This window comes from Maylandia zebra, linkage group LG15 (assembly GCF_041146795.1).
Source record: "Maylandia zebra isolate NMK-2024a linkage group LG15, Mzebra_GT3a, whole genome shotgun sequence".
Taxonomy (NCBI): domain Eukaryota; kingdom Metazoa; phylum Chordata; class Actinopteri; order Cichliformes; family Cichlidae; genus Maylandia; species Maylandia zebra.
The window spans coordinates 10699583-10720058 of NC_135181.1; the positions used below are offsets into that span (position 1 = coordinate 10699583).

At 42.2% G+C, this 20476-nt stretch overlaps 1 protein-coding gene across 1 annotated transcript; it reads right to left on the minus strand.

Moving 5' to 3' along the window:
- Positions 1-8527: 8527 nt before the first annotated feature.
- On the minus strand, positions 8528-14036 carry alkal2a (ALK and LTK ligand 2a). The gene is made up of 6 exons (XM_004541771.2): positions 13289-14036; positions 12359-12704; positions 11903-11956; positions 11634-11714; positions 11449-11523; positions 8528-10157 (listed from the first exon to the last, which is right to left on the minus strand). Exons 2-5 carry the CDS (start codon positions 12648-12650, stop codon positions 11459-11461), a joined length of 492 nt encoding a protein of 163 aa, XP_004541828.1. The 5' UTR covers positions 12651-12704; positions 13289-14036; the 3' UTR covers positions 8528-10157; positions 11449-11458.
- Between the last annotated feature and the right edge of the window lie 6440 nt (positions 14037-20476).

Here is a 20476-nt window from a genome sequence, read left to right on the forward strand (position 1 = left end):
GGGGCTAGTGCCTCCCTATATAATAGGCTGACATAGCGTCAGATGTCATTCAAAACAAGCCCACCTCTTCCTCGCTTCCATAGCAAGGAGGGCGGTCCGATGAGACACTCACTCATGCTACTCAGAGAACCGGGGTTATATACATAACCTTAAGTTCTCTTTCATAGCATTCGTTTCGTGTCTCACTATGGGAGAAATACTGACTCCCAGATTGCCAGACATGCCTGTTAAGAAGACAACTGTCCCCAACAGCACTTCACAGGGGAGAAGGAATAGAAACTCCCCTAAAGAGAGCCCATGAGGTTGCCAAACCTCTAGTGGAATGCGCACGCAAGCCAGCAGGAGGCCGAAGTATAGGCCAGGGAAATTGTTCCTACTATCCAATGGGAGAGGCGCTGTTTAGACACAAGCTTTCCCATATGTGGTTTAGCCCAGGACACGAACAGCTGGTCACTTTGTCTGACACTCTGGGTGTGTGCAGAGCACGGACTGGGCACAAGGTATGCAGCTGCTGTTGCTCCTCTGAGGAGAAAGGTGGTGGGTAAAAAGCCGGCCTTTGGGATAAAGGCAGGGTTGAGCCTCGTATTATCCGAGGAGAACTGAATGCATGACTGATGCACTGAGAGAGCGTGGGTCTCTCCTACACGCTTAGCTGAAGCTAAAGCAATCAATAGAGCCGTCTTCAAGGACAGAAATTTTAACTCAACCTGTTCCAGGGGTTCAAATGGGCAACAGGAGAGCGCAGCTAATACTATGGGAAGGTCCCACGATGGAGCCAACGGCCTAGACACTTATGTTGACTCTCCATATTACTGTGAAGCACTTTCGTGTGCCTTCGGGTTTTTAAATGTGCTATATAAATAAAATTATATTGTATTGTATTCTAGATGTAGGCAATTTACGCCGTGCACCCTTCATGAAACGGCATATTAAGGGATGCTGGCCAACAGTCTTCCCCTCAAAACCAATATGGCAGGCTGAAATTGCTGCCAAATACACCTTGAAGGTGGAGAAGGCTTTACCCTTATCAATCAGGGCCTGAAGAAATGACAGAATCACAGCCACAGAGCACTGAAAAGGGATGGCCTGTGATTCTAAGCACCAGCTTTCAAACACACGCCACTTGTGCTCATATAGCATCCTAGTAGACGATGCTCTAGAACACTGAATAGTGTCGATAACACTATGAGGGAGCCCCACCGTGTTCAGGTTAAACCACTCACGGGCCAATCCCATAGAGCTAGCCTCTCTGGATGGGGGTGGAATATTTCCCCCCGTGCCTGAGACAGGAGATCTCTGCGTAGTGGTAACGGCCGCACAGCTGCTGAAAAATCTCCGCCAGCCAGTGCTTCCCTGGCCAGTGTGGGGCTATCAGGATCATATAGTGCAGGGGTGTCAAACTCAAATACACAGTGGGCCAAAATTCAAAACTAGAACAAAGTCGCGGGCTAACGTTAATATTTATTGAAATATATTTATTCCTCCAAATATAAGAATGAATCTTTTCTTATGGACTCAAACACGTTTTGCTGAAAAACTGAATATGGAACAAGCAAAGCTTAATACTAAACAATATATATATATTAGCTGTATAATACCAGTAGGCCAGCTCTAATAGTAATTTGGTATGGCTTCGCGGGCCAAATGTAATTAGGCTGCGGGCCAGAGTTTGACACCTATGATATAGTGACTTCTCTCCCTCACTCTGGCCAGAGTTGGAGAAATGAGGGCCACTGGGGGAAAAGCATAGAGGAGGGTTCTCGGCCACTCGTGAGCTAGAGCATCCACCCCGAGTGGAGCTTTCTGATCGTGCAGCGAGTAAAACAGGGGACACTGAGCATTCTCCCTGGATGCATAAATGTCCACGGTCGCCTGACCGAATCGCAGCCAGATCTGCTTCACCACCTCTGGGTGAAGCTTCCATTCGCCATACAGCAGATTGCTCCTGGAGAGAAGATCTGCTCCAAAGTTCAAGATTCCCGGCACGTGAGTTGCTCTCAGTGACAGCAGGTGGACACTGCTCCAGACTATCAGTCTGTGTGCTAGTGTGTGTAACTTGGGGGACCCCAGACCCCTTGTCTGTTGATGTAGGCCACAACAGTGGAATTGTCCAACCTCACTAAAACATGATGACCTCTCAGCCAAGGGAGAAAGTGTTTTAGCGACAGGTGAACTGCCAGCAGTTCCAGACAGTTTATGTGGGTGGAGCGCATGTGAGGGCCCCACTCCCCATTCACTGTTCTGCCCTCGTGGGTGGCCCCCCAGCCTGAAAGAGAGGCATCTGTGAAAATCACCTTCCTGGTTGAAACTGCCCCCATGGCAATGCCCTGAGACAAGAAACCTGGCTTCTTCTACTCGCGGACAGCGAGTGAACAGTCTGCAGAGACTCTCACGCAACAGTGGCCGTTTCGGTGAGGGTCCAGTCCCCGCGAGCCCACCCAGCGCTGAAAGCCTCTCATGTGCAGGTGTCCCAGTGTTATCGCCACTAGAGAAGAAGCCATCAGACCGAGGAGCCTCTGGCACTGTTTGAGGGTCACTGTGTTGACTTTGCGAAACAGTGCTAGGGATGACCGTATGGCCGCTGTTCTCTCTGGGGACAGAAAAGCTCTCACCCGGAGGGAGTCTAGGCTGAGCCCTATGAAAGTAGTAATGCATTGAGTTGGCTTCAATGTGCTCTTTTCCACGTTTATCTGGAAACCCAAACTCTCCAGATGGTGTATGAGAGCATTTGTGTGACAAGCCACTTCCTGGCGGGTTGGGGCTGCCACCAGCCAGTCGTCGATGTATGTGGCGACTCGAATGCCCTTTTCCCTGAGCGGGGCCACTGCTGCCTCGGTGCATTTCACAAACACCCTTGGGCTCAGTAAGAGACCATAAGGCAGGACTATAAACTCGTACGCTATCCCCTGGAAAGCAAATCTTAGATACTTTCGGTGTGGGGGATATATGGGGATGTGGAAATAAGCATCCCTCAGGTCGATTGATGTGAACCAGTCGCCTGCATCAACATCCTGAACTTGTATGTCCTTAAATGCCGGTTCAGGGCACGGAGATCCAGGAAGGCTCTCATGCCCCTCCCCCCTTTCTTTGGCACAAGGAAATACCTTGAATAAAATCCGCTGTGCATTTCCTCGGGAGGGACAACTCTTATAGCTCCTTTGTCTCTCAAGGTGGAAATTTCCTCCAGGAGAAAAGTGGCAGATTCGCCCAGAGCACGAGAGTAAACGATTTCTTTGCAATGTGGTGGAGTGACATTGAATTGCAGCCTGTAGCCCTTTTCCAATGACCTCAGCACCCATCTTGACTGAGTGCAGGTAGCCCAGCTCTTTATGTGGAGAGACAGAGGGCTCACTGGCCACTCAACCGAAGATGGCGTTTTGGCACCCCCTTTTGGTTGCAGCGCGAAACATACGCCATTTCGGTGTTCCGTCACCTCTGTCACAGGTGAGCGAGGTGACGGGCTCATCTGCATTATCACAGCCGTGGAAATGAGAGATCTCTTCCCACACTGTGGTATCTGGTTTAGCTGTCATAATAATAATAATAATAATAATAATGGATTGGATTTATATAGCGCTTTTCAAGGCACCCAAAGCGCTTTACAATACCACTATTCATTCACTCTCACACACTGGTAGAGGCAAACTACAGTTGTAGCCACAGCTGCCCTGGGGCAGACTGACAGAAGCGAGGCTGCCATATCGCGCCATCGGCCCCTCTGGCCAACACCAGTAGGCAAGTAGGGTAAAGTGTCTTGCCCAAGGACACAACGACCAGGACAGAGAGCCCAGGGATCGAACCGGCGACCTTCCGGTTACAGATGCGATTCCCAATCCCTGAGCCATGGTCGCCCCGTGCATGTCCTCTTCTAGCTCAGCTTAATGACAGAGCCGCTGCCTTGTAGCACTTATCTGTAAGGCTAGACTGGAAGCGGTCTGTTTTGGAGGGGAGAGATGGGGCCGATGAGGACAGAGACGTCTCGGGTGAAGATGGCTTGCTACCAACGGCTCCACTTGTGGCATCTGGCGGAGGCCGATAGACTCCATCCCCTCACAATCCAGCAGGGAGCTCCCCACGATGGGGTGTTTCTCGCTGTAAGGTTTTGCTTTCCACGTCACCGCTATCTCATCAAGAAGCTCCGAGAAAACAGGCAACACATGCTTCCCCGTCTTTTTCGCCTTTGGCAATTTCTTTCTGTCAAAACGAGACTTTACAATCTCTGTTTGTATCGCGGGCCACAGGATGTTGAGCCTAGCAGCTGCGCGCTTGCACATGTCCTGCATGTCGAGATCCAGTTGCGGCCAAATCATCGGGCATCTCAGTTTCTCCTTGCGCTGCAGCAGCCTCACACAGCAAAGGGTCGCCACCCGACAGGTTAGCCTGGCGAGATAGCCTGCGGCGGAGTAGTTTGCGTGGGAAAGCCGCGCAGTGGATACAGTCGTGTGCGGGTGTCAAGGCAGCCCGAGTGTGAGATAAACCCAGGCATGCCGCACACACAGGGTGTGTATCCCAGGAAGAAATCTTCTTGCCGCTAGGACAGAGTTGTGCAACTTCGTTGACAGTCGTAGCTATGGTTAGCTAGAGGGTTGCGCACGTTAGCGAGACTGACACTGAGTGTGGAGAATATTGCTATTCCTCAGCTAACGTGGGGTGAAAAGTAGTGCTACTTTTCTACAGCTATTGCTACCTAATGTGTAAAACCGCTAGCATCGAAGGGTATTGCTACCTGATGGTGAAGCTAGTGGTACCTTTATTAGCAAAGTGTTGCTACTTCGCTTTTGGAAAATACTGCTACTTCCCTGGGTGAAAGTATTGCTACTTGACACCAGCACTAGCTACAGAACAGTATTGTTACTGCTTGTATGCTAGTGGACAACTGAAAAGCTGGGAACAAAGCGCCCGGCGACCGAGTTGTTCACTCGAATCTGTGGACAGTTTAGCTTAGCACCCAATAGCACAGTTGTCTACAGGTTTCTGTGAGAAGCAAGAAGAGGTTTTTGAATGGCATCTGACGCTATGTCAGCCTATTATATAGGGAGGCACTAGCCCCTCCTGACATGGGCGCCCTTACAGGCTGCCCTTACCCAGCCTGTAAGGGCTGGCTAAGGTCACGCAGGAGGTGTTCCAATCCGGTTGTTCAGTGATGACGCGACGAATCCTACTTCCGGGTCTAAAGTAGTCTGCGTTTAATATGGCTTTTGTGTTGTTAACATGTTTAATGTTATGTATTTTCTTCTATTTGATCTCAAAAAGCTCCTAAAACAGTCAGTGATCCCGGTTGACCTCCCTCAGCTTTTATTACCACTAATCATTTATTTAAGCTCAGTTTTTAAAACCTTAGGATGTAACTACAGCCCAGCCCATGCAGCAGTATATGAATGACTAACCTCGTATTGTGGATGGATTATCTCAGTTGTTCTCCTGGCTGAAGTTTGGTCCTTTTACAGCATCCTGCCATGCAATTACATTTGTTCCTGACCACCGAGAACACTCACGTTAACTTTTATCGAGTGGAAAAAAAGTTAGCTTGTTTATATTATGCTAACATAGCTGTGTCGCTAGCGGTCACGTAGCACATCATTATATACCAGCTAGCCCAACTTCAGTAACCTTACAAACGTCACTGCTGTTTAGTTTTCTGTCTTCATTTATGCTGGAAGTGATAACAGAGCTGTACGTTTGAATTTGTTTCCAAAACCCCGCAGTCAGGACATGCTATATTGTATTTAGATAGAAGCTAGCGAGCTAACTTCCTGCTAACTTCTAACTCCGTTAAATGTCATAAATTCCATTTTCATGGATGCCTGGATGTTAAACTCAATTGTTACACCTGGTAGGGCAGAACGCTGATCATTTTATTAAAGATGAAAGACTTTAAACAGTTTTTCAACTCTCAGTAATGCCATAGTGATTGTTTGATATATGGACCTGGAGCGGAGTTTAGACCCAGACACGACTAGTGACGTCAGACTGAACAATCGGATAGTGAGACGCTCACTCATGCTACTCAGAGAACCGGGGTTATATACATAACCTTAAGTTAGCTTTAGACAAACCAGCTCCTTCCCTATATTGACTCTCAGCTGGGCTAGTGAACTAGTTTTTGAATGTTACTTTGTATCTGGCATTTAGACGAGAGCATGTCGGAAATCTCCCCATTTACGTCTAGGTAAGACAGCTATTAAATATGATTTCAAAACAATGTCAAACTACTCTTTAAGCTATGCCAGAAAATCAGTACAAGTTATTTAGTATGCAAATTAATTCCCTGGCTTACTTTCCCCAGCATACTTTATTTCAGTGCTAAATAAAACAGACTGGTCTTGCCTGTGTCCAAAAAAAGAAGAAAAAAAAAGTATTTGAGCTTCTATTGAGGTCATGCATATATGCACACAATCATCCCCCCTCCTTTTCCAAACGCCTTTGACGCTTATTCCCTTCCGATGCTGACGGGGATCAAGGAGACCAGCGCACGCAGGCCCGGATGTACTGTCTAATTCGGCTGCCTTTCACCCTTTACCCACCCCTGTTGCTTGTCATGTGTATTAAGAGTTTTTTTATGTGCTATGTGCAGAGGTGTTTTTTTCTGTTCTCAAACTGATCTCCCTGTTGGAGCTCAGTCTGGGGGGAGTTTTTTTTTTCCTTATCTTTCCTCATGTGGTGCATTTTCCATTGTTATACCTCTCTGACCTGTCTTCCCCATGTGATGTTTTGTGTAATGTATGTATGGTCGGAGGGTAAGATGGCACCGCCATTGCGTGCAATAGGTCGGCAGCCTTATGAAATTTCCCCTTGTGGGACTAATAAAGGTATATCAATTCAATTCAATCAATTCAATTCAATTCAATTGCAACTAATTTTTTTATGCCTTAGTAAACATTTTTTGTACAATTTAAAAACTCGTATTCTAAATAGTAAGCTTTAAAGGTTGATGATGAAATAGTTTTTTTGTTGTTGTTTTTTTAAAATTTGGATCTTTTCACCATGGGCTGTAGCTCAGGTGGTAGAGCAGGTCAGCTACTGATTTGAAGGTTGGTGGTTTGATCCCTGGCTCCACCTAGTCTGCATGCCAAATATCTTACTATCTTGTCCCCCAACTGGGGGCAAGATAGTAACCCCCAGTTGCTCTCCCATACATCCATTGGAGTATGAATGTGTGTGAATGTTAGCTAAACAGCACTAAAGTATAGAGGAAAGCGCTTGTATGAATGGGTGTGATTGGGTGAATGAGGCATGTTGTATAGAGCGCTTTGAGTACTGCAGGAGAGTAGAAAAGCGGTATGTAAGAATCAGTCCATTTACCACCATTTATGTTAAGTTAACCAGCTCAAGCCTCTTATTTAGTGTAAAAACAGAAATGGTATCAGCCTTACCTTACTTTACATAAAAAGTGATTATATTATTGTACAAGAGCTCTTCTTAGTCTTTAAGTTGCTCCCCTTTGGGGAGAAAGGAGGTCCTTGGCTTGAATCTTCCAGCTGCTGGGGCCTCTCTGTGGGGTTTGCGTGTACTCTCTGGGTACACTGACGTCCTGCTGTCTTCTAAAAGACATGCATGTTCGGTTAATTAATGATTCTAAATTGGCCATAGGTGTAAATTGTTATCTGTCTCTGTGTAAGTCCTGATACAGACTGGTGATCTATTTAACTCTTGCTGTGTGACAGCAGGGATAGGCTGGAGCCCCACTGTAACCCTGAATTGGAAAAAAAAGATCAAGAAAATATATAGATATTTTAGTAGTCTAATTTTTAAAAACATACACGGTGGTCTGTTTTCACAGAGTACCTTGAAATAAACGACTTAATTCCATGAAGGTGCTTTAGCTTCTGCTATAAATGCATACTGGCTAACTGCCTCTGTCTCACTGGGATACTTGAATAGAGCAGAGCCAACTTTAATCTCTTTATGAAGTTCAACTCAAGGTCCTCCAAGCAGTGTGAGTGTTTTCTTGTCTTGGTTAGGATCAAACCCAAACAAATTAAGCTTCCCTCGAAAGTAATTTCTTGCAAAAATATTCAGTCTGCAGCAGTTGCATCTGTACAGGGTTCAAATTTCATGCAAAAGGCTTAAGAGAACTTTATCTTGATGCACTTATTTAAAGGGCCAGTTCACCCAAAAGAACCCGAAAAGTACTCAAGTATTTTGCCATGTTTGAGTGCCATTATTTTAGATAATCAGTCGTCCATGTAATCTGCATATAGTGGCAGTAAACTTGATCTTTGTCTTTGTAGGGACTATTTTTGCACCAGTTGTGGATTTACAGATAATATAACTGTCAATAGAATTGTATACTTTTTAATTAATTCTGTCTTGTTGTTATTTATCTCCTCCCCTTAATCAGCATAATTGCTAATTGATATTAGTGTGCATTCAATTTCTTTATCACAATTTGGTTTCAGTGAAGCCTGTCAGTTGTTGTGGTCTGTAGCACATCCACAGTAACAATGGTGTTGCTTTTCGTGGGTCCCATTCCTCCTTTAAAATGCTTTAAAAAAACCAACAACAAACAAAAAACATATTGCAGTGCTTAATAAATTTATTCGATTTGCCATAAAAATGAAGAAAACATAGGAGGTTGTTTAAAATTAATAATATATTGTTATTTATTAGGTAAGTAATAAACCGAATTGCATTACTTACAAAAGTAAGTGACAAAATTAAATAAGTTTCTATACCCAAATTTGAGCTAGAGAAGTCATAAATGAATGAAACATAACATTCAACCACTAAAACTATTTTTTCTGTTGTATTTACAGGGATAGCAGTAAATAAATGTAATTTTGAGCATATTAGTAACTCATCCTTTTTGGTAATAACCAGTATTCTTAATTTAGGCCCTACATTAGATATAATAAATTTGTTAAGCACTGTACATTCACCTTTGCTTAAGTGCATTTGCAGGAAACTTCTCAAAACCTGCTCAAATAACAATAAAAGGTTTTGATGAATAGATACCAGTAGAAATATACAGGAAAACCTGAGTGACTCAGCCTTTTAAGAGGAACTCCTTTCTCAATGTGACTGCTGCAAAGCAAGTGAAATCTGCTGACCGCCACATCTGGAAAGTGATCACATAAAAAAAAAATCATGTTGCAATAACATGTATTCGAACACTTTGAGCTTTGCCAGTTGATCTTTTTTAACAGTCTGTCTGAAATAGCAGTGGGAAGTTCACAGGATCAGATGTTCCAGGACTCAGTCCAGTCACAGGGTTATTCGAGGATCATTCCTCATTCAAGATGGGAATGCAAAGCAAAATATCGCACAAGAAAAGAAAGGCAATCCATATTTGTACCAATCTCATAATTTATTTAAGTATATTTCATTTTTAAATATAGCTATGGTATATATATATTTATATATATATATATATTGGACACCCCTTTGGGAAATGCCAGTCATGTTAATTTATGGTACATCGGTGGCTTCTTTTTATGTTTCGCTTTACAGCGTGAAGATATTGCTCCTGCTTTTAAAGATGGCCTACATTATGTACAATGTTACCTTTGGATGACTCAAATACATAAATATACTCTGTACTGCACTCTACCAAAATCCAACAACCACTTCTTTTGTTTTATTATTATTATTTTTTATCTTTTTCACAAAGATGCAGAGGAAAATTCATGCAATTAATAATTTAATCACAGTTCTTTCTCAGTATGAGCACAAGTGGCTGAAACTATGCACTGACTGCCAGCTGGAGGTCTGTGAAAACTTGTCTGTGTAGAAGGTAGTACAGGCAGGGTTGAGCATATTTGGATTTCGCTCTTTTCTTGAGCAAAATAAATGAAGAAAAATATGTTTTTGTTTTGTTTTAGCAACATCTTTTTTGGATCCCAGCATGAAGAGGCCCCAGGTTGGTGTGTCTCAACCGCTTGTTTCTTTATCTTCTCCACTCTTCAGTTTCACTGTCTTTATCCTGGTCTGGGTTTTGTTGCCTGGGTTGCTCCCCCATGCGGTGACAGCTAACCATCAAGGCCCAGCCTGAGTGGTGGGTGGCACCCATCCACGCCTTAGCAGAAGGAGACCTCAGTGAATGACAATACTGTGCCTAGTGTCCGTCGGGGCTGGTCAGATTTAGGCTTCCTTACTGTCCAAGGCACTTTTTTCCCAAGTTTTTTTTTTCTTCTGAAGGACTCGTGTGTGACTTTGACCTGTAACAAAGAAGACGTGATATTCAGGACCAACTTGAAAACACCTGAAAAATTCTCCCCTCTTCAGAAAGAATCACAAATAATAAGAAATTTGATACTTTGCTCTCGCTGTGCCACTGTTAGGGCGTGTGTGTGTGTGGACACAGCAAGCATATCACCACGGAGAACAAACGTCTGAGTAGTGCCTCAGAACAACATAACCATTACACTATAACCATAACCGGAGAGGTTTTTGACTCTGAATGACACTGATAATTCATGCAGTGCAAACATTTTATTTATTCTTATTATTCTTACTTAAATACGAATCACACAAAAGTTAAAAAAAAAAAAAGGTAATATCCTGAATCTAGTCTTTTACTTAAGCAAAATTATTCTTAGTACTACTAATGATTTAGTGTAGTTAGAATTTAAGTGCTTGATTACATCATTATTCTCAATTAATTCTATGTAAGCAGTAATTTTATGCTTTAAGTGCTCAATGTAATAATTGAACTCTGCTGCCGAGCTAGAAGAAAACACAGTTAAGTGCTTATAGGAAATAGTAAAAATAGCTTTAAATATAAATACTGTTATAGATTAGTGTATTAATATATTATAGAGCTTGGCTCGAAATACAGATTCATAAAATGGACATTCATTTAACGTTTGAATGCATCATAAAGTACAATATTTGAGTGGAAGTTTAGTTATCTGTGCCACAGAAGTAGAAAGTAACACAGTATGTTTAATGACTGTAAGTTCAGTCAAATTAAGAAGTATTTTGTACTTCTAGCCAACTTTTAAGAGAGAAATGGCACTAGAACTATACCTTTCTTTCTTTCTGCTTTATACGGTAGTTATGTTACCAATCAAATTTACGTTAATGAAAAAAACAAACAAACAAAACAAGCTGTAATGCGTTTGTACAGATTATAACTACAATCCTGTATATAACGTAGTGACAGTTATAGAACTATAAAAGCAAGCTGATACCAAAAAACATGCATGCATTAGCAATGCTACTCTAGTAACAACAAATCAGCTCAGAGCACATGAGTCCACGCTGAAGACTTTTACTTGTGGCTGCAGTTTTACCACATGGCCTTGTTAATTTTGCTCAAGTAAATGACCTTGAAGACTACCTCATACTTCCTCCTTATCACATCCCATTCAACATTAATGACTGTGTTACACCCACACACGGTCTATAATGTGCTCTGAACTCTGTTGTCTACGTTCAACGAGACACATTAACAAGCTGTTCGCCATAAAAAATTCATGTTTGAATCAGAGGAACATGGTACCGTACCTGGTGTGTGCTACCCCTCCGTGCACTGTGGGCTGCCTGCTAGCCGTGTCAGAAGCCGTGCACATCTTTTGAAGTCTGAGGAAAGAAAATAGGATGGACAGATAGTGAGTGGTTTAGTGTGTTGACATTGAACGGACAAGATCTTTACTCAGGGTGTCAAGAGGGCCAGTGTAATGGCAGCTTACATGCAGGTATCGTGCAGTCTCTCGTGTGGTGGTAGAGTTTATACACCGACTTCCTGCACTTGGGGCTGAAGGAGAGCGGACCTGAAACAAGAACAGAGAGGAGGCTTTAAGAACGTTGCCGCAGCAACCTTCAATAACATCTGTTTTGTAGTCATTGTCTGAAGCTGTAATTCACTTTTGTGTGCTATAGCTGACTTCCCTGGCCTGTTTTTGTAGGAATCTTTTTAGCAAACACTTTAAAAGACATTGATTTTGCAGTAATGTCTTACCTGTTAAGTATTTTATGAACTTCTCCTTCTTTCTTAGATCTCTGGGAAATATGACTGTTTAAAGAGAGGAGATAAGGAAAGGGTGTCAAGTTTTAGTCTGTATCATATAGACAGAAGAAAATGGATGGATGGCATATTTTTATCAGGAGGCCTTAAAATATTAGCTCTGGAGTTATCCATCACAACACATAGAACAAGGATGTTTTTATCAAGCAAAATATAGTAAGAGAGCTTTAAAGGGCCAGTTGGCCCAAATGACCCTCAAATAACCGTCAGTACTATCAGTAAGTATAGTGGTTTTATAACCAAATAGTTTTGGTTATATTGCATGCACTTGGTAGCCTTAACGAGAAAATAGAGAGGAAATTGTTCTTCTCTATGAAACTTCCATATCGCAGTATGCTACATCCCTGACTGTACATCCAACTTAAGATTCCTTCCTGGAAGAAAACTCACCGACAGCCTGATTCCCTCTGAATGCTTTGAGGTCCCGAAAATCCTTCTGCTCCATCGGAGAGCTCGTCTCCCGTGAAATTGCCGGCGCTTCTGTTTTGGCACTGTGGCGTCCCCGACTCCCCTCCACCTGCTTCACGATCTCCACCATCCGCCTCAAGTCCTGCTGCTCGTCCATGCCGGCCGATGCGTCCCCTGTTGGGACCGTGGAGGGCGCGCTCTCGCCGCAGTGGTCGGTGAGCGTGCACATCAGTAACACCAGTCCTATAATGAAATGCCTGCGTAGTTCGCTCATAGCTCCCGGGGAGTGAGGGGGAAACAGTGAGGTCGTATTTTCTTTTCTGGGCACCTGCAGGAGAGATTGAGTATGAATGTTAAAAGCCTTTCATTTCCTAATTTCACAAGTCCCAGAATCCCATTAGGCTACACCCCGCCAAGAGCGACTGTAAATGCTGGTTAAAATCCTCCCAACGCCGCAAAACAATAACACAAGAGTTTCTTAATGGGCCACAAAGCGAAAATCACAGTACTGCACGCACCTAATAGTCCACCAAGTTCGGATCATAATTGATTGACCGAAGCTTGATGGACTGTTAAGTAATCTTACCCATGCGCTATTTAACTTTATCTTCAAATACGCTTTCCAAAATATTATGCAAAACTGCTTACCACGTGCTTGTTTTCAAACAGTTACTCTGTTTTTATGTTTTTAATAACTTGAGTGTCTTCATTGTCTAAATGTGGCTGTAGTCTTGTAGCTTAAAAAGTTTTATTTATGTTGATCCAGGCTTCTGTTACCGAGAAGTTACACGACACATTTAAGTCACCCTCAGACAAAAGGCAACAATGCATCAGTAAGAGAGGAACTAAGAATAAAAACATAACAGTAAAGAAATCTAGATTCTAAAAGTAACAATTTAAAGCTATTTTTACCTTTATAAAGTCTTCAGGCACACAGCAGTAAGAAATGCAAACTGTGCGCAACTTCGGAGTTTGTCCGCCCCAAAATATGTCCTCTTAAAAGCTGCTTTTATTAATGCAAAAACAAAGCTCGTGAAGTCAGGGATCTTCACCGAGCCCCTGTGGTCATCCTTTGAAGACCGGCAGACTGCAGGGAGAGAGCGCACAGAAAAGCTCAAGTGGTCCGGTGCTCCCAGATCCCGTGCGCGTCCTGGCTGAAGTAGCAGATTAGTCGCCAAGAAGTGAGGCTCACTTTTTATTCTGTCTCGCCGACGTGGTGACCTGTCCGCTGTAGGTTACTCCGCAATGTCTGTGAGTGTGCATGGGTTGAGTGACCATCACTTGAATGCTGTGTCAAGTTTTCTGCGCCCCCCTCCTTTGCCTTACTCCATTTATATGTACGATACGCGGTTACAGGAAGCCTTTTTCCTACTAATAGGCTACTTCCACTGAAATTTCCACTCAGCCCAGAATACAGCGCAGATACCGACATCTTAGTGGAAATGCTCCCATATCCTTCTTCTGAGGCTCATAACCTCATTAGAGCCATTGCGCGTTTTACATCCATCATGGAAATTGAAACGCAATTATGCTATGGACAGTTTAAGGATCATTTTGAAAATTAATTACAAACGGGTTTTAATACTTATTGCCCTATAGTTTCTGGTCAGAACAATTCGGTAAATAGGATTACTGAGGTTTGCAGGTTTCTCCTCTTTGGGGATTAGTCTGTACTACCCTGCCGTAGTTTGAACAGCTTTTTTTTTAAAGGGGGGGGGAGAGAAAAGTATGGGTATGGGCGTGCAAGTGGCTCCCATTCGCCCCCTCCCAGTCCCCCCGTTTCCCCCACAATATTGTCAAGACACGATAGGGGTGAAGCGTTATGTTTCATACCCCTGAGAATAAAACACTATAAATAAATGTGTGTGTGTGTGTGTGTGTGTGTGTGTGTGTGTGTGTGTGTGTGTGTGTGTGTGTGTGTGTGTGTGTGTGTGTGTGTGTGTGTAATCAAAAACCTAACTTTTCATCTTGGAGTCTTCAGAAAAATACTCTTAGATTTTCCACATAATCTTCTGTCTTTCACAGTTCAATTGTTGCAGGGTATTTATAGTGACCACTCGGTGCTGTCACTGCATGGCTGGGTGAAGCTGTGGTCGTGCGTAAAGTGAAACCTTGGTGCTGAAAGGACAGTGCGCGCTGTTACCGAGCTCCGAAACTCCTCCGCCAGCAGGCAGTCCTTTGCTCGTTAGCGGTAATGCCTTCCTGTTTAACGGCAGAAAGATTTCCTTTGAACGAACTATATACTGATTTATAGTAAAATTATGACAAAAGTGGACACTGATTTCCCTTTCATTATGAGGTATCCCATTGTATCTGCAAACGAAAGAGGATGGATGTGCTTCAAAGGCAGTGACAAATCCAATGACGCTGCACAGCTGTTTGGCTTGGGAAAAACAACTCTGTGTGTCTTTATATTCGAAGGAGGATGTGATCACCGATTCTGCTGCTCTAAAGCCAAACTGATTGATCCGTTTAGGAAAGAAGTAAGTTCGATAATCAAAAGAAATGGGGGGAAAGGTGTTTAATTTATGACACGACCATCCACTCTAATGAAGTGCGCTTGAGAGAGAAACCTCTGCACATCTGGAGCAGTGTCCAGCTTTTGATCTCACGAAAACTAAACTGTTTTGCCACATTAAGCAATAAATTTGGGGAACAATATCAAGTGAGCCCAACAGTGATAATAACATTTAATGAAATGCAAAATAAACTAAAACTATTTTTGCCCATATAAGACTATATATGTATGTATATATATATATATATGTGTGTGTGTGTGTGTGTGTGTGTGTGTGTGTGTGTGTGTGTGTGCAAATGTCACTCATATAACAATCATCAGAGCAAATATTAGAATGCATTAAAAAAATAAGTATTTTGTGAGTGAAATGTGAAGAAACGCTTCAGCAGGGGGCATCATTCTGCACAAATAAAATCAGTGTTAAGTTGCTCACATTTGTACTCTTGTTCAGAACAACAAACCCTCAGCCAGCTCCTTGGCTGGGTTTGACACTTGAAGTCTTTCCACGCAAATGGAAAACAAAGTACCACCACGGAACGCAACATGCTCAAAACCACAAAACCCATGTCTGCTGAGCAGATTATCGCCATCAGTCAAATTACATCAAGCTCACTGTACCGCAAAGACTAGGTGAAAATAAGTCCAATATGAAAAATGTTAAAGCTTTTGGTCTTGGTTGGGATATAAATGTCTCTTCAGTTTGGACTGAAAGTAAATAAAAGAAACTGAAACAACTGAGTTTAAATGACTGGTAAGTACAAAGGAAGGTTGATGTTTTATAATAGATCAGTATTCCTGTTAATGGTCTGGCAAGAAGATAAGCACACACAGAAGAAAAGCATAACTGTTTGGCACTTTGATGCTCATTTTAGTCCGTTATTTTTAATTCTTTGGACTGCTGCTAGAAATGTTTTGAAATCATTTCTGCTTAAAGTTCCTGTCAGCGTGTCTTGTGTCACAATTCCGGCGACAGCAGAAATCACAACTTTCTTTGTTTGAATGGCTGTTTAGATAGACGCATAACCTCATTTAACCCACTTTCTATTCTCAGTTGTATGACCTTTCTAACCTCTGGTACGGTCACATGTGAAACTTTGTTGTCCGGTGTGTGTGTGTAAGTCGTTGAGTCAAGTTCATGTGATTTCAAGTAAATGGCATGCCGTAAGCCTCATGTGCAGTGTGGCGGTCGTTGGTTTCAACATACTGATTATTAGGTTTGTTCTCCTTTTCCTTCTAAATTCTTTGTGACACTTCTCTTCTGGAAGGCGATCTGATTAATTAATCAGGGGAGGATATGGTTGTCTTCTCGCAAATGTGCCTCATTCTTCCTGATGTCTGATCCAAGTTGAAAATGTAACTTTCTCAAGGTGTTACTCGAGGGCATTGTCTCAGCCTTGTGAGAGAGAGAGATCTCCTCTGATTCTGACCACCACCACAAAAGAACCCCCTGCCATCATGATGGATGTTGAAAATCTTTTTATTTATGAAGGTCAGATGAACTGAAGCCGGTTACTTGAACTGAATCCTGAGCTAGAAACAACATATTTTTGAATGGTGTGAAAATAGAAAATGTGTAATTCCATTTTGGTGAGATTCACTTCCATTTTTTGGTGTCTCATAAAAAATTGACTACGATTAACATTTGCAGTTAAAGGCCCAGCTTAGAAACTGGTTCTCTTCCTTCTCTTCCATCCATGTGTTTTTGGTTAGAGAAAATCCTCCTAATAGATAAAATAGATCCTTCATGAGCCCGAATACTACAGATTCTTGTTCTCTTTATTTCATCATCCTTATCTCTCCCCCTCCACCTTTGTCTTTCAACAGATTGTTGGAATTTACTTTGCTTTAACGTGACGTGAATGCATGCAAATTGTTGTATCATTTCATTGAGTGCATGTATTAAAAGATTCAACCATAACCACAAAATTTAGAGCCGGAAACTGCTGTGGGGTAGTGGACATGATGTGTGTAGCTTGGCAGCGTGCTGCCATACATCCAGCTCCTTAAAGGGATAACACACTGACATGTGCAGCCACTCACTCTTAGGTGAAACATTTACACCTTAGAATCACTAGTTAATCTACCACAGGCCGCGGGAGGAAGGTGGCGCACCCAAGCAAACTCTACGAAGGCTGGAGTCAAGCATCAGGTGCCGTGAGGCACCACTGCATCACCTGGCACATGTAGAAAAAAGTAAATCACACAGATGAGCAAAAACAAATTGGGATTAGCAATGTTTATCTTTTGTGAAACTTGGATCCTGTTCGCATTGCTTCATGTATTACACACTTAAACACTGTTGCAGAGCGAGCACAACCTCCCAAATGGGAACAACACCCTCCGATGACTCCTCCAGCAGGATAACAGAGGACACTGAACTAATTGCAGTAATAGCAGCGCCTGGAGAAAGCAGGAAAAGATCTCTTAGCAGTGACCCAGCTTCCACACTGTACATATCTGACTGAGCATTTTTGGCATGCACTGAAAAAAAGAGCAATCCACGGAGGCTCCACCCACTGCAACTCACAGATCCCAGAGAATTTGCTGCCAGCAACATGGAGCCAGACGCTATAGGACGCCGCCCAGAGGCCCCATGTGCAGAAGAGTCAGAGCTGTTTTGGCAGTTACTATGGGGTTTAAAATTGTGGCTGATTGGGGTAATAGGACATCTTCGCAGACCACCCTAGTCGGGGAAATTATGTATTGATTTTACAAGTCTTGATGAAGAAATAGCAATGAGCATCAGTCACTGAATAGGAAGTTGATGCCTGTGATCAGCTCTTCCAGATTATTGTCAAAATGTAGCTGTGGACAGTTTGAAAGCAAACTGATGTGTGATATGTCGGTACGCCAAGCTCGAAGATGTTGGATAAATCTTTCTGACTTTGCAACTCGAGATGTTTTGTATTTCTTTGGAGCAACAAAACAGTTTACCAGGGGCGAACAATTAATTTTAGTTAGCTGAGTAACTGTAACATTTACTCTTAGCAGTAATAGTTGATTTCTGTTTACTGGTTTAGAGGTCTCCACAACATTCCCAGTTTTTCATGGAGCCCCTAATGAAAATTAAGCTGTATGCAGTCCAACTTTTTTTTTCACATCTGTACAAGCCTTTCCCAAGACCATGAAAGTCTTCAAAAGACTTTGTGAAATCAGTCGAGTTCCTCTTTAATCAAAGTGAACACACACAAAAATTTCACGAAACCACACCTAATGCTAGATGAGGCCGGGGGAAGTGGAGGGTGGTAAATTGCAAGGCGAAGGCAGAGCAGAAACACCGAGGATCAACAGCGTTGAAGGAAGCAGAATGAATGAGACAGAGATGAATGAGCCCACATAAACGAGACGGATCACGAACATAAATGATTGGATGGGACAGGAGACATGTGACTATTAATTGATTTCTGTGCCTGCTTGACTAGAGAAAGACACTAACCATACATTATGAGCACTGAAGAAGGGGCTGATTGTAACATTTTCGTGGTATACGTGCTTTCACTAGAATGAATGGCTTTCCATATTTAGAGACAGTGAGTCATCTTCTGTTTCATTTTGTACATCTGCGGTGTCAAACAATATGGAGGCAGTTGAGCATGAAAGTTCATTTTTGACCATGGAAATGAAAGTTTAACTGAAAATCTTTACTCAAGGTCAAGAAAAACACATTAACAGAGAAGTGTATTCTGATATTACGCAGCCACTTAAATGTGGATGTTAGGAATCACAGTTTAAAAACAGTTATTATGTAAGAGAAGGCATAGAGGTTAGTGTCTGGTTATGGTGAGCACAAACATGACATAGTTAAGTTAGGGAAATATGTTTACAGACTTTATTGAGTTTACTAAAATAATAAGGCTTTTTGGGTAACATTTCATTATAAAATAAATGCCTATTGAACCTATTATTGGCAAGTTTGGTTCCCTTTTAGCATGACTTTCACTTTGTAGCTCTGTCTACCACCACCTGCTGTCCTTGACTACCCAAAATTACTTTTGTTTTTCTGTGCATTGCCATTGGCAGCTTTCCCCAGGTAGCTGAGTAAAAGGTGCACAGCCAAAGAAAAAGAGGCCTTTTGTCCGAAGAGGCAAAGGCTAGCGGTAAAGAGGCAGTTTAAAGGGAGACTGCCAGTTTAATGGCTATGGAAAGAAACAACATTTCTAACTGCTGGTTGGAAATCAGAAATGAACAGTGTTAAAATTTTATTAACTTTTTTTTTTTAAATATTAACTTTTAACATCCTATTCATCCACCCTAATCTTCTCACACCCAAAGTGTATGTGTTGGGTGTGGTCCTGGACAGCTACTGATGCTCTTGGACACTGTGTGCTGGCTCAGCAGCTTTTATTGGATTTAACAGCCCATGATGTTTACTATATATAGTTTTATTTAGCTACACGTTATAGTTATTTTTTTTTGTCTTTTTGTCTGTGTAAGTATTAGTTGTCATCATATGATAAGTAATACCTTGGATATCAGTACAGAGCAGAGGGAAAGCTTTGGCCTTGAATTCGTAACCTTCTTCCAACCAATCAATCATAACAAGCTGTTTTCCAGTCAACCCTGTGAATTGTTTTAATCTCGTGTCAACAGACCGCTTCATCTGCTGATTGCTGATGGTTTCCAGTGTTTATTCAATCGTGTTGCATATCCAGTTTAGATATCAATTAAGCATATGGTCAAAGGTCAGCTGTACTGGAAATGAGAAAATGTGTAAAACTATCTTTAACCTTCCAAATGTGTGTTTTCATCTGACGATTTGAAAGAATTGTAATTTTCAGTGGAGCAAGGCGTTATTAAAGTCCTCATACTTCCACAGCAGTGTTTTCAATTACTCTGGCGGATGAGATGACCGTGCAGGTATGTACAGACCACGCTTGACTGACACCTTCTATAAAGATGTAGAGGATGTAAGTTGGGGTTCCAGTAATGGTTATGTAATTGGCCAACTTTAAGTCGGCAAAATGAAACTGACAATACCATCATGCAATATTTTACTCCCAGATGTTGTGAATGCACTTATCATGCAATGGAAAGCAATGCTTTATAAAAAAATTCGCTTTGTCATTTATTTATTTTGCCCTGATTTGCACAAATTCACTCCTCCAGTATGGAACATTAAATTGCAGTTTGTGCAAAAGGGTTTTCAGATTTAACAAACTTTAAATGGTAACTTTGTTTCCTTCTCAAAATGAAAAATGACCGCTGTATCCTCATTGCAGGATATAAAAGTTGTTATTATTTACATTTTTTGCTGGGGGGTTGCAGATGTAGACAACTAAACAAATAAGAAATATGTTCCTCACACAGAAGAATAGAGTGTAAACACTCTACACCAAAATGAGGGTGATGCTAGAAACAGGAAAAACTGCACGGAGAAGCAGCTCTTTCTGGATCTGTAAAGTTTAGGAGTATTCTTTTTCTTTTTCTAAATCCATGCAGTCTGAAATGTGGATGGGATTTGTGCTTGTGCAAATATTCAACATGTCTGAAAGGATTAAAGAAAAGAAAAAAATATATAAATGAATAATTTGATATGGAAGGCAGAAATCTCTGCACTTGGTTTTCATTAAGAAAAGTTTTAT